We start from the raw sequence: 15183 nt of genomic DNA, 5'->3' as shown, positions 1-15183 counted from the left end.
TTATCAAACAAAATCTTCTTGAAAATATTCACCAGGTCGGTAAAGCATATAATAGTAGTATAATGGTTCTTGTTGCATGACCAAAATGACATTCTGATAAATAAAATCTAAATTTCTCCCAATAATCTAGTTGCTGAAGTTACTTTGATGACAACAATTTCAAAAACAACTGATAAGGTTCTGTGGTATACATGTACATGTAGGTCATACGTATGTATGTGAGTGTGTGTGTGTGTGTGTGTGTGTGTGTGTGTGTGTGTGTGTGTGTGTGTGAATGACTTAAACTCAAAAAACTGCCAGACCAATGTCCTTGGTATTTGGTGGGGACATTACTTCAGGTTTGGTATCTAGTCGGGAAAGTGTCCAAAGCAAAATAATAGCATCACTGGTGTGTGATTAGGGCAAAAATTGTCATTTTTGGTCAAAAGACTTGAAATAAAAATACTAGGTAGTTTTATTCAAAAACTACTCTGAGGATTTGGCTGAGTGTAGAGATGAAGAAATGTTATACGTTAATCAATAGACCCTCCACCATGGTGGAGGGTCTATGGATAATCCCACCAGCAATATGAAAATTAAGTATAAAAACTTAAAAGGTGAATTTGGTCAACAAAAATTTATCTCCAAAAGTACATGTATGTGGTTAATAATAAGACTGACGTTTGGTGAGAGGTTTCTTATTCTGTAAATTTCATTCAAAATATTTTGACACAATTGGCCCTAGCAACCATGACTAAGTCCAACAACCAAATGCTAGTGTGTTTTTGCCATAATAACATCTGGTAGGCAAGTGAGTACATGTTCAAAAATGAGTGCAATATCCCAAACAACAATGACCATGCCCATAGGTCCATGTACAACCAAATGTGAGTGTATTTCGTTAAAATTCACCTTTTTACACCTAATTTACATATTTCAGACGGTTACAGTAATGTTGGCAAGCATGTTTTACACAACACAACACAACACATGGCATTATTGATGTATGCACCTCTAGGCTAGCTATCACTTAGTTTTGAGTTGTTGGTTTCACCTTGTAAATGTGCATGTCATTCATAAAAATTAACTGAAAACAATCCATTTCCCTTTATTTCTCTAAAATTGATATCTTTTTAATTTTTTATGAATGGAAAATGATTTTTCATCAAAATTTGCCAGAAATACATGTACATACATTTTTAATGTGATGCATTTGGGCTAAGAATAACCGAATACGTTCAGTGCAAACGTACCATAACAAACATGCCTGCCACGTCGGAGCTACCTCATGGTACTATGATTGTGATTCACATCCAAACATGATCATTTAGGACATTAATTTTACGATGGAACCGTACCGGAGTAGTTATTTCTAAAGAACATGTATAAATTTTAGGTTTTTGTTCGTATTCATCAATACAATGTGAAAATTGTCGTGACATCGTACATGTACATTGTATGCAAACATGTGTACTGTATTACGTATGCGAGAAGGCTTGGAAATTACCGGGTTGATTTACCCAGCCATAGAAACTACAAACATACCGTCTTCTACTTTAAGACGGTACTACATTTACTGTTTTTGTTTCGGCTACCATTGTTATAATCAAGGCGATAAATGAGTTCATAAATGATGATAGACGCAGTGTCGCTGTTCACTTCCTTCATTGACGACATTGAATAGAATCTCATGAAGACGTTCACGTCAAGGCAAAGACCCTCGTGGAGAACACTGGGGTTGCTATAGAAACAAACACCGATGGTGCAACTCATGTGACACTCGGTAACTTTTGGCATATGTTTGAAACTGACGTTCAAGCTCATCCTCCTGTTAGAACCTCGGAACAATACTCATTGCCAATCTGCTTCCTACTTGTCTGTGGCAATGATAGTCTTGCTGTTAGACATTCAGGCTTTCTTTTGATTTGATAAGCAAACAAAGTTTGCTGTAAGGATGGAATGCCCAAACATCTAGCTAAAGTCATTTTTTGGCTTGGCATTCCATTAAGATGATGTATGGCTATGGGTTGGGCCATGTATGCATATATATGTTAATATATTCAGTGGATACCTCTGCTGTAGGTTGAGGGGACTCATTATGACTATATGTAAAGTGAAAATATGTTTTTTTCAACATTAAAAATTCCTACAAACAATTAAATTCCTATTTCACATCCATTCAGCAAACTAGAATATACAGAAGTTTGTTCAAATCACCAATTTCCAAAACTTTAACATAATTGTAATATTAAACATGTAAGTCATTGTTAATATAATGTTGTTATCTTTTTTGTTGTTTCATGGAGCGGTTTGGTATCAGCTATGACAATGGTGTTGTTGGGATCGACAAAGATGAAAGGTGCATCAACTTCTGTAAACTGAGATGCGGATCGTTAGCAGATGCACTATTAACCGATAATGAAGTTGACATCGATGGATTAGACTGAGATAATTTTTTACTTGTGCAACTTTGTAGTAGTCTTTTACCTTATATTGTTACTTTGGTTGAATGTACAAAGTCAAACACTAACCCAATACCACAACCTTTAAAATTGTTCTTTATAGGTCTCAAAACTAAATAATAATTTGAACCAGGCATAATTTTCTGATTGTCGATTTAATTCCTTCATTGCTTTTGGGGTGTAGGCCTTTTACATTGTGTACTACCTGGTCAGACAAAATCAAAGCCAGCCTACTGTAATTGTTTGTATTTGAAATGAGAGTGATCTGTAAATGTTTCACAGTTTTCATTGTGGTCTTGTATGTCCTGATTGCACGCAGGCATCAATATTGTCCAATCATAAAGAACCGAGCAACCCTGATGTATAATATCATGAACACATCACAACATTTGATTCATTAATTTCATAGACTATATACTTCAGTTCTAATACCATGGTTCATTATGAAAGTCTGCTAAATCAAATTTACAAGTATAACTCAAGTGTATATTGAATCTAATAGTTTTCATTTGTATTGCTCATAATGACATCTGTAACATAAGCGCAGTGTCTTATATGGAAACTTCAAATTGATAAATTTCTCTTCTGCCATCCACAGACACAGAGAAAAGTCAGGTAGTGTGGGATTCGTCATTAATAAGACGTGTAAATTGTAATTTTTAAATTTTTATTTCCTGATGCTTATTATGAAACATTTTTAGCTCCGCTGTCTGTCAACTGTTTGTATTTAAATCTTCTCCATACTGATGGGCTTTTAAAAAAATTTATTATTATTATTATTATTAGACTTTATTTAAACTCGATAGACTGTTGAGCCAAAGGCTCTTCTCACACAGTGTCGAGATAAAAATATACAATATATACATTAAAAATACTAAACCATTAAAACAAATACAAGGGTGAGTAAAATGGCAAAAGCCAGAAGAACAGCCAGGCGACTACTAAACTAACTGTTTCCTAAAAGATGACATTTACATTTACGTTTAAAAGACTGAAGAGTGGAGCATGATTTGATATCAATACTTAAATCATTCCAGGTTTTAACACCATTATATAAAAAACTCTTCCTAAAAAACTGTGTTCTATGTTTTGGGATGTAAAGTTCATCTCTGTCTGCTGCACATGTGTTACGAGTGTGCACTTCTCGAATGCCTCTAAAATCATTCAGATAATTTGGAGCCAGGCTATTCTGGACTTTGTACATTGAAACAGCTTCATTGTAAATGATACGTTTTCTGAAAGGAAGCCATTGAAGAGATTCAAATAAAACAGTACTAGGTGTATTTAAAATTAGTGTCTAAAAGCACTCTTGCAACAGCTTTCTGAAGTCTTTCAATGCGGAGTAAAAGCGTGTTTGAACAATGACCCCATATGTTAGAACAGTAGTCAAAGTGGGGTAGTATAAAACAATTGTAAAAAGTAATCTTTGCTCTCTGATTTAAAAAAGTTCTAATACGTTTAAGTTGATGAAGTTTAAAAGCAACTTTACTACATACAGTGTTCACTTGTTTTTCCCAAGTCAGTGTATCATCAATATTTACACCTAAAAGCTTTTCATTTGAGATACATTCTAGCTTGGTACTGCCACATGTAACATTGATAACATTGAATTTAAAACCATAAAGTGTTTCCTGAACATGTTTTCTAGCAAAGTAGCATTAGTGCTCAGACCACCATAGAGAACGGACTAGAAACACCATTGTAAATAAAACAACTAAAACTTTAAAGGGAACATCTCTTTGTGTTTGTTTGTGTGTGTGTGGAATGTTAATGCAAGAGTGTGGGTTGACTTGATTCAAGTCCATGGATGTTTTGAAAAACCTTTTATCGAATGTTGTGTGTTTATTGGTAACTTTTTGTATATTTGTTCTATTTTTATTTGAGCTTGGTGACCACAATATACTGAGTGGTGTTAGAACATAATTCATGTGATTGTGTAATTGCAGACATGTGCAGTAAAACCCATATATCGCACCCCCACTCAACTAAATAAAAAGAAAACAAATAAATAATAGGTTACTTTATAAAATCCACGATCCTGAACCAATTATAGAGTCCTTGTGTCATGCAGAGCATTTATAAGCTGTTCAACTATGCAACAATTTCAGAAACTGTTAGGCAATGAAATCCTTCAGTTGACACTTCCCCTCTCAGCTTCAGGACAAGTCCTGCAACTGACACACCCCTTTCAGCTTCAGGACAAGTCCTGCAACTGACACACCCCTTTCAGCTTCAGGACAAGTCCTGCAACTGACACACCCCTTTCAGCTTCAGGACAATTCCTGCATCTGACACACCCCTTTCAGCTTCAGGACAATTCCTGCATCTGACACACCCCTTTCAGCTTCAGGACAAGTCCTGCAACTGACACACCCCTTTCAGCTTCAGGACAAGTCCTGCAACTGACACACCCCTTTCAGCTTCAGGACAAGTCCTGCAACTGACACACCCCTTTCAGCTTCAGGACAAGTCCTGCATCTGACACACCCCTTTCAGCTGCAGGACAATTCCTGCAACTGATAGCTGACCGACACACCAGTCTATGAAACATTTTATATTGTCCGGTAGAATTGAAGATTGGTGGAGGGGACAATGACTTTTTTGTTATTTCCTCAAAAAATGCCTGATTTGTGTGACAGGGAAGTGAAATTGAAATTCTAACTTGGGACTTTTAGATTACAACAACTGACCTGAGAGATTTTGTTTTAAACTGTGATAATCTTACAACAATTATATGAATTTTTATAATTTCACTGGCAATATTTCAGTCTTTTTATGCCAAGGTTAAAAATCTCTGTTCAGAATCAAAAATATATTAATTTAGGTATGTGTATGATCAAGCTGACATTTTTTCATGTAGTTTAATGAATTGATATTTGCAGTTAAAATATGATGTACTTAACATTTTCAAGGTACAAACACTGAAGGAATATTCAAAAGTTGATCAACTGGATTTTACTTCAACAATTATTAAAAAATATGAGATTTTTTGCATTTTTTGCACTTTTTCCTACTACAATTGTGTGAAATACCAGGTTTTCGGAAATTGGAAAATTGTTTTCGGGCTGTTAAGACCAGTGTGGGTGGAATGATACAAGTGATGGACAATACCAATGGAAAAGATGGCGTGGAGCCACACCAGCATCTAATACTGGACCATCTTATGATCACACCTTGCTGTCGGAAGATGGTAATTACAAGGTTTTTTTTTACATTATTACAACACAGTTATTTTACTTGTATATCATAAATCTAAAAATGTCAACCCCATCTTTCTTCACCTCGGCGCCTTATGTACATGAAGGAAAACTATCCATGTTGGTATACCTGTTATATATATTTCGAAGGCCGGACTTCACCACTAACTGACTTGTCTTGATTGTATATAACGTTTTCTCCAGGTTGGTACATCTATGTAGATATTAACGATGCCGGAAGTTATGAATGGGGTCGGTACACAAGCCCTGTTTTACAGCAGGCTGGTTCTGGGTGTGAAATGAGATTTTGGTATCACATGATGGGAAAGAATATAGGTGAACTAAGAGTTCAAGTGAAGGAGATTGATAATACCTACGTATTTGAAGCATGGGTGGCTTATGGAGACCAAGGTGATAAGTGGAATGAAGGGATTGCAGTTATAGGCCATATACCACATCAATTTACTGTAAGTAAGAAAGTATTGCAGTTATAACACGTAGTACCACACCAATTAACAGCGTAAGTAAAACAGGTTGCATTCGTAGCCCATAGACAGCACCAATTAACAGTGTAATTCAAAAGAGGCTGCAGTCGTAGGCCGTACACCTCACCAATTAGTGTTTACTTTTAAGTAAAAGAGGTTGCAGAAGGCCACATACTACACCTATTGTATTCGTAAAATATGCTGAAATTACAGGCTGTATATACCGCACCAATTAAAAGTGTAAGCAAAGAAGGTTGCAAAGGTATGCCACATACCTAATACCAATTTACAATGCAAGTAAATAGGTTGCAGCCGGTGGCCGTAATATCATATGAATTTAATGGATGATGATGATGATGATGATGATGATGGTGGTGGTGGTGGTGGGTGAAATGATTAAGATGATGATGATGGGAGGTGATGATGATGATGATGATGATGATGATGATGATGATGATGATGATGATGATGATGATGATGATGATGATGATGATCTCTTAGAAGGAATTCCATCAGTTAAGAAATCTTTGGATATATACAATATTCTATATCTATGTTCATCAACACATTAATAAACATAGAATCATCTTTTCATATCTATAACAGTACTGTCCGCATATGTACTGTACCTTCATAGACTTAAATATATCACCTAACGGTTGGTATTCGTACTTTTCAAACCAGGTGGTGATTGAAGCAATCAGACGTGGCAGTGTGTTCGGAGATATAGCAATTGATGACATCTCTTTCAATGGATGCTCCCTGCCAGGTAAGACATGACAATGGACTGATCGGTGATCATAACATTGAATTAGGTTTATTGTACACCGTATACTATACTAACAACTGATTTAATCAGAACTGTTGGCAATTAGTATTAGCGTATATTACAAGTGATAAACGGATCGATGGTCATGTTAAATTTTAAAACTACTAAAATAACTGATCAGCTGTTATTTATGGATATGGATTAGCACTTTTTCGGTTAACTGATGAAAAATAGCTTTTCTTTAACACCTTTAATCGGTCAATCCATCAATCCATCTATCTTTCAATAAAAGTCCAGCTGAAAAAAAAAATACTACAAACCACTGCTCTTTTTGACAGCACTGGATGTTGGTCAACACTGAACGTTTCAGTAATGGGTATGTCCCAGGTTTTGTTTACGAACACATAAATTTGCACCTTCTCATCTCCTTCCTCCTCCTTCTCCTCAAGGGTTAGGGTCAAAGGTTTTCGAGCAACTTTTGAAGCTAAATATGTAACTTTTTTGACAAGGCTATAACAACCGTTATTCATAATCTGGGGTATCGTTATGGCGCGGGCTCTCGTTTATTATTTATGTAACTCGCATTTGTTTAAAAGAAGGTAGAAGTCCTTTCGAATAAGAGTAGCTAGCAACTAGCCCCCCCCCCCCCCGTACACTGTACTATAATCGTTATCCCTCAAGCAATTACACATATCTATGCTTTCATAGCTCCTTTCTGAGGAATACAATGTGTTACGTTGGCCAAAATTTTACTGTTCCATGGCACATCTGCACACTCTATTGAATGTCTCTTTGTGGTTCACTGAAGAGTTTCTAATCCAATTTCGATTTCTCTACCATGTAATGTCGCTTGAAATATTCCTTTCTATAATTTCTTGACATTTTCAGTATTTAAACCAACTTGCCAGTCAGATGAGTTTAGATGTACCAGTGGTGCTTGTATAACTGAAGACAAAATCTGTGACTATAGTGATGATTGTGGTGATTATTCTGACGAGGATGTAGTACTTTGTAGTAAGTTTACTTTGATTTCATCTACAATTCCCACCTAGCTATTTATTACGACGTCCAGGTTTGAACTAACGTGCACGAATGAATTAAATGAAGGTAGACAATGAGTTGAAATAAAGTAATATCAGTACTAGTTGAATTAAGGTACATAAATGAGATTAATTAAGGTATACCAATGACCCAATGAGCTCAATATGGATAAATCGTAGAATGATATAGGGTTACTTTTGCAAATGCTCTTCACAGCCAAAGTCATATTTGTTTTTAGTCTTACATAAACCAAAATGCATATACATATATATATACATATACATATACATAATTATACATATACATATACATATACATAAACATATACATAATTATACATATACATATACATATACATATACATAGACATATACATATACATAATTATACATATACATATACATATACATAATTATACATATACATATACATATACATATACATATACATATACATAATTATACATATACATATACATATACATAATTATACATATACATACACATATACATATACATATACATATACATATACATATACATAATTATACATATACATATACATATACATATACATATACATATACATATACAAGAATACTTTAAAGTTCTGATTAATATTCACAGATTCTTATCTACGATGTGATTTTGAAATTGATTCTTGTGGTTGGGAGAATTTAGAGAATGAGAACGAATTGGATTGGGAAAGGATACAAGCAGACTACTCCCCTGTCCACAGAGACCATACTTTACGTAATATGCAGGGTAAGTAGCTATAGGTTTATCAACTTTAGCTTCATCAACTTGAAAGAACATTGAAGGTAAATCCTCCATATAAATGGTATGTTCAAGTGCTTATCTTCTCAACTTTTGAAGTTACGTATTCATTACATGTAATACAATGGCATTGACATTTCTCAAAATAACGTGTAAAAGTCACATCGCGAAGAAGAATACTATCCTGTTCAAAACCTGTGATTATATTCACACGTTTCATTCGTTTTTGAACTTATTTGTTGGTTGGTTGTAAATGTTCAGTAAAGCACATTAGTTATCACTATAGAACCTTACAACCCTAATATTATTTCTTTATAGGCCATCTACTGTATATCTATTTCCTTGATATATCATTTACTGGAACATATGCCCAATCTAGAGTTGGCAGCAATTTCTTTCAAAAGCCAAATATTAACGACGATTGTCAGGTAAGATCCTAGTCAACTCTGATATCTATGGTAAGATGTGTCATATGATTTGATAAACGTATTTTAATAAACACACACACACACACACACACACACACACACACACACACACACACACACACACACACACACATATATATATATATATATATATATATATATATATATATATATATATATATATATATATATATATATGACGAGTTTAATTTAGGAATGACATCATTATCGAAGCATACATACATCACTGTTGATATATGCATGTGTAACAACATAACTTTTCCATCATGCAAACTGTGAACATGGTTTCAAAACCTACCTTTACAATGTGTTAAACCATGTGACAAGTACACTTCACATCTTTGAATAGAAATTTACGACGAAAGCAACAAATATGTTGTATACATGGAATATATTGTAATTAGCAAAACCTACAGCCCAAATTCCTGAAGTTCTAGGCATTGCAGTGAAATAGCGTACAACTCAATTATTCCGGACATTCGTGTACTCGCAAGGTTGAAAAGATTGGCTAATTATGCAATCTCGGTTACATGGCATTAAAGCAGTATGCAAGATAAAGAAGGCCATGCTTTTTTAGTAAATCTTTGACTTGTCTCCTTGAACTAAATAATAATGTTATACTCATGTCAAGTCCCAGAAATGAAATTTCCTTGTCATGCACTCACAGTTGGACTGATAACAGTTTTCTCAGCAAACCAAGCTACTTATAAAGTTGTGAAAAAACAGACTATTTGCGAACTCTTATAATTTGAAATACTGCACATGGGTCATAGTTATCTTTGAATGTCAAACATTTTTTATATTTTCAGCTTCGTTTCTGGTACCACATCCGGGACATTCCCACTCTGAATGTCTATACTAGAACTTCCATAGGTGGTCCCATGGTGTTAGAATGGTCCTTTACCGGTCATCTTGGAGACTTCTATCAACGTGCTGTCATTTCACTTAGCCCGTCTGATAACTTCCAGGTCAGAGTGTATGGTTGTTTAACCTATTCATTTTATGTGTGCATTTATTTTGACATTTAATTTGTAGTTATAATGTCTTTGCACCTTTACTTTATACACAGTATCATTTATTGATTTGAAATAGAAGACTGATTTAAATATATATGTGACATGTTAACTTATTACTATGAACGATAAGTTTCAAATACTGATATCATTTTACTCTAAATTCCCGAACCTTACAAATATGAGTGCACTATACACAACAACAACAACAACAACAACAACAACAACAACAACAACAACAACAACAACAACATGTAAACTAATAACTTTGTACATCTTGCTTTAATTTTGTAGATTGTTTTCGAAGCTATTCGGGGAACATCTGTTGTAAGCGATGTTGCCATAGATGATATTTCTTTCACATCAGATTGTCAAGTTTACTCTGGTATGTCGACATTTTTACTTCTTTAGTCATTATTTCTTGTAAATATTTCATCGGACCAAATAATGAACGTTCCTTGAAAATCACGGTATATTTTATACTCTAGGACAACTGCCAATTGGTACGACGCCGGCTCCGACAACACGTGCCAATCCATGTGGTAGCGATTACTGGACGTGTGCAGATGGCAGTTGTATTAACGCAGAACAGTTTTGTAATTGGAATATAAATTGTCCTGATGGCTCCGACGAAGCAAACTGCGACGGTATGTCTAACACATTTAGACGTCTTACGAAATCAAGTCGTTCTTATTAAAATTTAACAATCTTCTGAAATAAAGGATTACATATGTATCATGAGATCATTTTAAAAAGTTAACCTAACAATGAATTATGATAAAGAGTCGAGCCAGCCTTAGAAATTATTTGAATTTATTACAAATGTATATGCTACCACTTTATACAAAGCAATATTACCAGACCAATATTGTATTCCTACTCTTTCAGGTACGTGTGATTTTGAGACTGACCAATGTGGCTATATTGATCAAAGTGCAGGGTCAGCAGTGTGGCAGAGATCACAAGGAGCTGACCATACCACTGGTCAAGGTAAGTATCATTCTGGTCCGACATTTACTACACGGTATGATTAAAAGTGATTAAATAAACTAAATATCAAATTAAGAACTCATGGGGATATTTGAACTAGAGCGCCTCCAGTAACTATTAGAGGAAAGTCGTGTGAATTGGAAGGCCAACGGATTTTACAAATCGGTTCTGGGGAGGGCCACATTAGGAATACATATACAGTGCCTTTTTCCTTGATTTTGACAACGGCCTCCATATGTACCATTGATATGATAACTGTACTGTGTGTTTCTAACAATCCTGTAATAAATCAAACACTTATAGAATTTCAAACTGGCATTTAATGTAACTAGATTATGTCCATAATTATTATTTAATATGAATTCATAATCATAATTATAATCATAATCATAATCATAATGAAATCTTCAATGTTTAATGTTTTTTAGGATATTACATGGAGATTGTACGTGGGTATGGTTCGTTTCTTTGGTCTGCTATTTTGAACAGTCCACCACTACCAGCATCTTCTGCAGATTGCAATATCACATTTTGGTTGTATTCCGTACAGGTAAATATAAGAAGGCTCTGTAAAAATCCCACAAATATAACGAATCCATTTTTTGAATGTTCGAAGTAGAGGAAAACAGTTTGAACTAAAGAAGAAGAGGTGTTACAGTGCTGACCATTTTCATGGAAAAAAACGTAACTTTCGACAGTTGTACCACTTGTGGTTACACGACATTTCTGGGATGTTATCAGATTCATCATACACAAACACCTGTGGATACGTTTGATGTATAAGCCACGTTTACTTAACTTTTACTTATTCTGACGAAAGAGGTTAATGCTTCAATTGGACATCTTTTGGATCATTTGAAGGGTGCGCTTGGTCCCAACTTTTGGAACTTAACATCTTGTTGCCAAAGTAATAACACAAAGCGTTTAGGCAATGTATATATTAATTTTTATTTTGGATATATATATATATATATATATATATATATATATATATATATATATATATATATATATATATATATATATATATATATATATATATATATATATATATATATATATATATATATATATATATATATATATATATATATATTCTTGAATTACTTCTCAACCGTTCATCATCGTTTCAGGATATGAGTACTATACTGGTCTATTTCTTTGATGAAACGGATACAGAGAGTAAACTATTATGGTTCAGAGCTGGTATAGACACTAATGGAGAGTGGGATCAAATCAATGTTTCTATTGGAAGAAGAAATGAAACTTTTCAGGTATTTTTAGGGTCCTGCAGAGTTCGGACTTGAATGTCAAGTTTGATTTCAATCCTTTTACTTGTTACACTACGATTTTTTACACGTTCTAAGAATAATATAAGCTTTGAAACGATAAAGTAGTATTATATATAGCCATGTTTTCCTGCGTATCTAAGGAATGAGACATTTGTCCAAAATGTTCATAAAACTGTATTATTTCATTAAACAACACGAGTGAAAGACCCTAAATAGTATTTTAAAATGCGTACTTGTCAACTGATGTAACATTCACCACCACCACCATCACCATCATAATTATCATTACCATAATCACCACCATTATGACCATAACTACAGCCATCACCATAACAATCACCATATCACCACCACCACCACCACCACCACCACCACCACCATCATCATCACCACCATCATCATCATCACCACCATCATCATCATCATCGTCATCGTCATCGTCATCATCATCATCAACACCACCCACCATGACTACCATGGTCACCATCACCACCACTGTTATCATCATCATCATCATCATCATCATCATCACCACCATCATAACCACATATGATTCACTGTTGATGTCACAAATGGTCTATCCATCGCAACATCACTTCATTATCTCTTACAGATCCAAATTACTGTCAACCCTATGTCGTTTGATGATCTTTTTATTGATGACATTGAATTTGTGAACTGTGCCATTTCACCAATTGTGCCGTCATGTCAACCAAGTCAATATCGATGCAACAGTGGTTCCTGCATTGAGAGTAATCTTCGATGTGATTTCAATGAGGATTGTGGCGATGGGTCTGATGAACTGCCGGAGAATTGTGGTCAGTGAATAGATAACTGAACATCAATTTCCATGTCCATATACTAGATTAAGACCATATATAAATATAAGTTAATAGAAATAGAAATGGCAAAATAAACATTCCGACGCTGCATCTTAATGCGTTAACAGGTGACAATTCTAAGGTGCAGTAAAAAGTTACTGTAATGGAACTACTTTATAGGGAATCGGTCATGTATTCACATAGTTATGTATATAATATACATACATGTATATGTAGGAAGGTAGGTAGGTAGGTCGGGAGGTATTTTCATCATCTGAAAGTTTGTACATCTTCACAACAATGAGGTTTATCAGCTTGGTTTCGTAACATAAATAAAAGTTATTGTGCCATAAGTAAATAATATTACATTGTCCAAACGAAATATTTCGTGCTTGTGATATTATAACTTTTAATATTTGATACTAAATGTTAACTGAATTACGTAATTTCGTCTTAATGCAATGACTGAATATCGATGATACTAACTACTAACTAAGTAATGTAATGTCATCCATTTGTTTCAGCTCTCTATACAGAACGTTGTGATTTAGAGATAGGATTTTGTAACTGGATCCAAGGAGAAGATGACGACTTTGATTGGAAGTTGAATAAAGGAGACACGCCGTCTCCAGGAACAGGACCTAGTATGGACCATACCAAAGGAGATTCATTGGGTTAGTCCTACATTTTCCCAATTCGAAATATTTATGTAACATGAATGCCTTTTCAAAATAACAATCTAGTACACGCCAGCTACATATATATCCATGGTCCTCACCAGAAACATATTATCATTTATTGTGGGTACTGTATTACATTGTATTAGCTATTGTACATAATTGTTTCATGTTTATTTTCCCATTTTCTGGTGAAATAAAGTTCAATAATTCAATTCGACAATGGAATTAATTGATATAATACAGGCATTTCGATATAGTCTTATACTATACAGTATTTGTGACAGTTAACAATATAGGTGATCTCAGTCCGACATTTCAGTCCATTAACAACACATTGTCTCTAATTGACATGACATTCATCTAAAAGACTAATTCTTCCATTATTTAATCATGAACGACACATTTATGCGCCTGTGGTCTCCTCTGGGCCCAATCACGGTCGTTCGGATTCGATGTCCTCATATCTTATTCACCTGCATTGACTTTATTAGACTAACACTTGATGATCAGCGATTGTTGAATATATTTAACCTTTCGTTTTGAACAATGCACGCAACAATTTAGAGAACTGCGATGTATTCTACATATTACAGGTCAGTACGCCTACATAGATGTATCTGAACAAAATAGACAAGGTGAAACAGCCACGTTGAATAGTAAAGTTTTCAGACCAACTTCAGGCGATAATTGCAAGGTATGGGTCCTGCTTTTGCTTTATTTTATTTTTTTATTATCATACTTTACACTTGGCCAGTAACTTACACCAACAGAGTCAATAATGCTACTCACAGGTCCGGGATCAGCCGAGCGTTGCGGAGAACCAACTAAGTTCATACACGGTCAACTTTTCTTACGCCAAAGTTGCTTCCCAGAAGTCGGGTCAAGATCGCAGTCTACTTTTCAGCTTAACATGGAACGACCAGATCGAGTATATATTCTATAGTTTTTGTCTTTAATGGCTCGTGCACGGTAACCAGAACTGTAATATACTTAACACACACAGTTCGCAAATACAATCACCATCTACATAATGTTCATATTTTAACAGGCGACTGAATTATACATTTGCATACTTGTCCACCCATTTACTTACAAAACACATGGCTTCGTGGCTATGTTGTTTCTATGTTTCTATGTGGTTGGCATCAAACTCAACGAGCTTAAACGTAAGCACTATACATTTGGACTCACCAGGGTTTTTACTTCTTATAGATTCGATTTTTCTACCA

The 15183-nt window shown here is 34.6% G+C and overlaps 1 protein-coding gene across 1 annotated transcript in view; it reads left to right on the top strand.

Moving 5' to 3' along the window:
- The window catches only part of LOC144434285 (MAM and LDL-receptor class A domain-containing protein 1-like), a 58811-nt gene that overhangs the window by 34260 nt on the left and 9368 nt on the right, over positions 1 to 15183 (top strand). Inside the window, exons 44-59 of the mRNA XM_078122737.1 lie at positions 5520 to 5631; positions 5843 to 6105; positions 6808 to 6892; positions 7781 to 7906; positions 8560 to 8697; positions 9028 to 9137; positions 9968 to 10126; positions 10466 to 10556; positions 10660 to 10818; positions 11060 to 11161; positions 11590 to 11711; positions 12295 to 12435; positions 13067 to 13271; positions 13799 to 13948; positions 14548 to 14648; positions 15167 to 15183. The exon at positions 15167 to 15183 is cut by the window's right edge and continues 148 nt beyond it. Of these exons, the coding sequence (XP_077978863.1) occupies positions 5520 to 5631; positions 5843 to 6105; positions 6808 to 6892; positions 7781 to 7906; positions 8560 to 8697; positions 9028 to 9137; positions 9968 to 10126; positions 10466 to 10556; positions 10660 to 10818; positions 11060 to 11161; positions 11590 to 11711; positions 12295 to 12435; positions 13067 to 13271; positions 13799 to 13948; positions 14548 to 14648; positions 15167 to 15183 (2081 nt within the window). The remainder of the gene's footprint in view (positions 1 to 5519; positions 5632 to 5842; positions 6106 to 6807; positions 6893 to 7780; positions 7907 to 8559; positions 8698 to 9027; positions 9138 to 9967; positions 10127 to 10465; positions 10557 to 10659; positions 10819 to 11059; positions 11162 to 11589; positions 11712 to 12294; positions 12436 to 13066; positions 13272 to 13798; positions 13949 to 14547; positions 14649 to 15166) is intronic.

Source organism: Glandiceps talaboti, chromosome 4, assembly GCF_964340395.1.
Source record: "Glandiceps talaboti chromosome 4, keGlaTala1.1, whole genome shotgun sequence".
Classification (NCBI taxonomy): Eukaryota; Metazoa; Hemichordata; class Enteropneusta; family Spengelidae; genus Glandiceps; species Glandiceps talaboti.
Note: the sequence above shows the minus strand (reverse complement) of the source record. Positions and strands in the feature narration are given on the sequence as shown.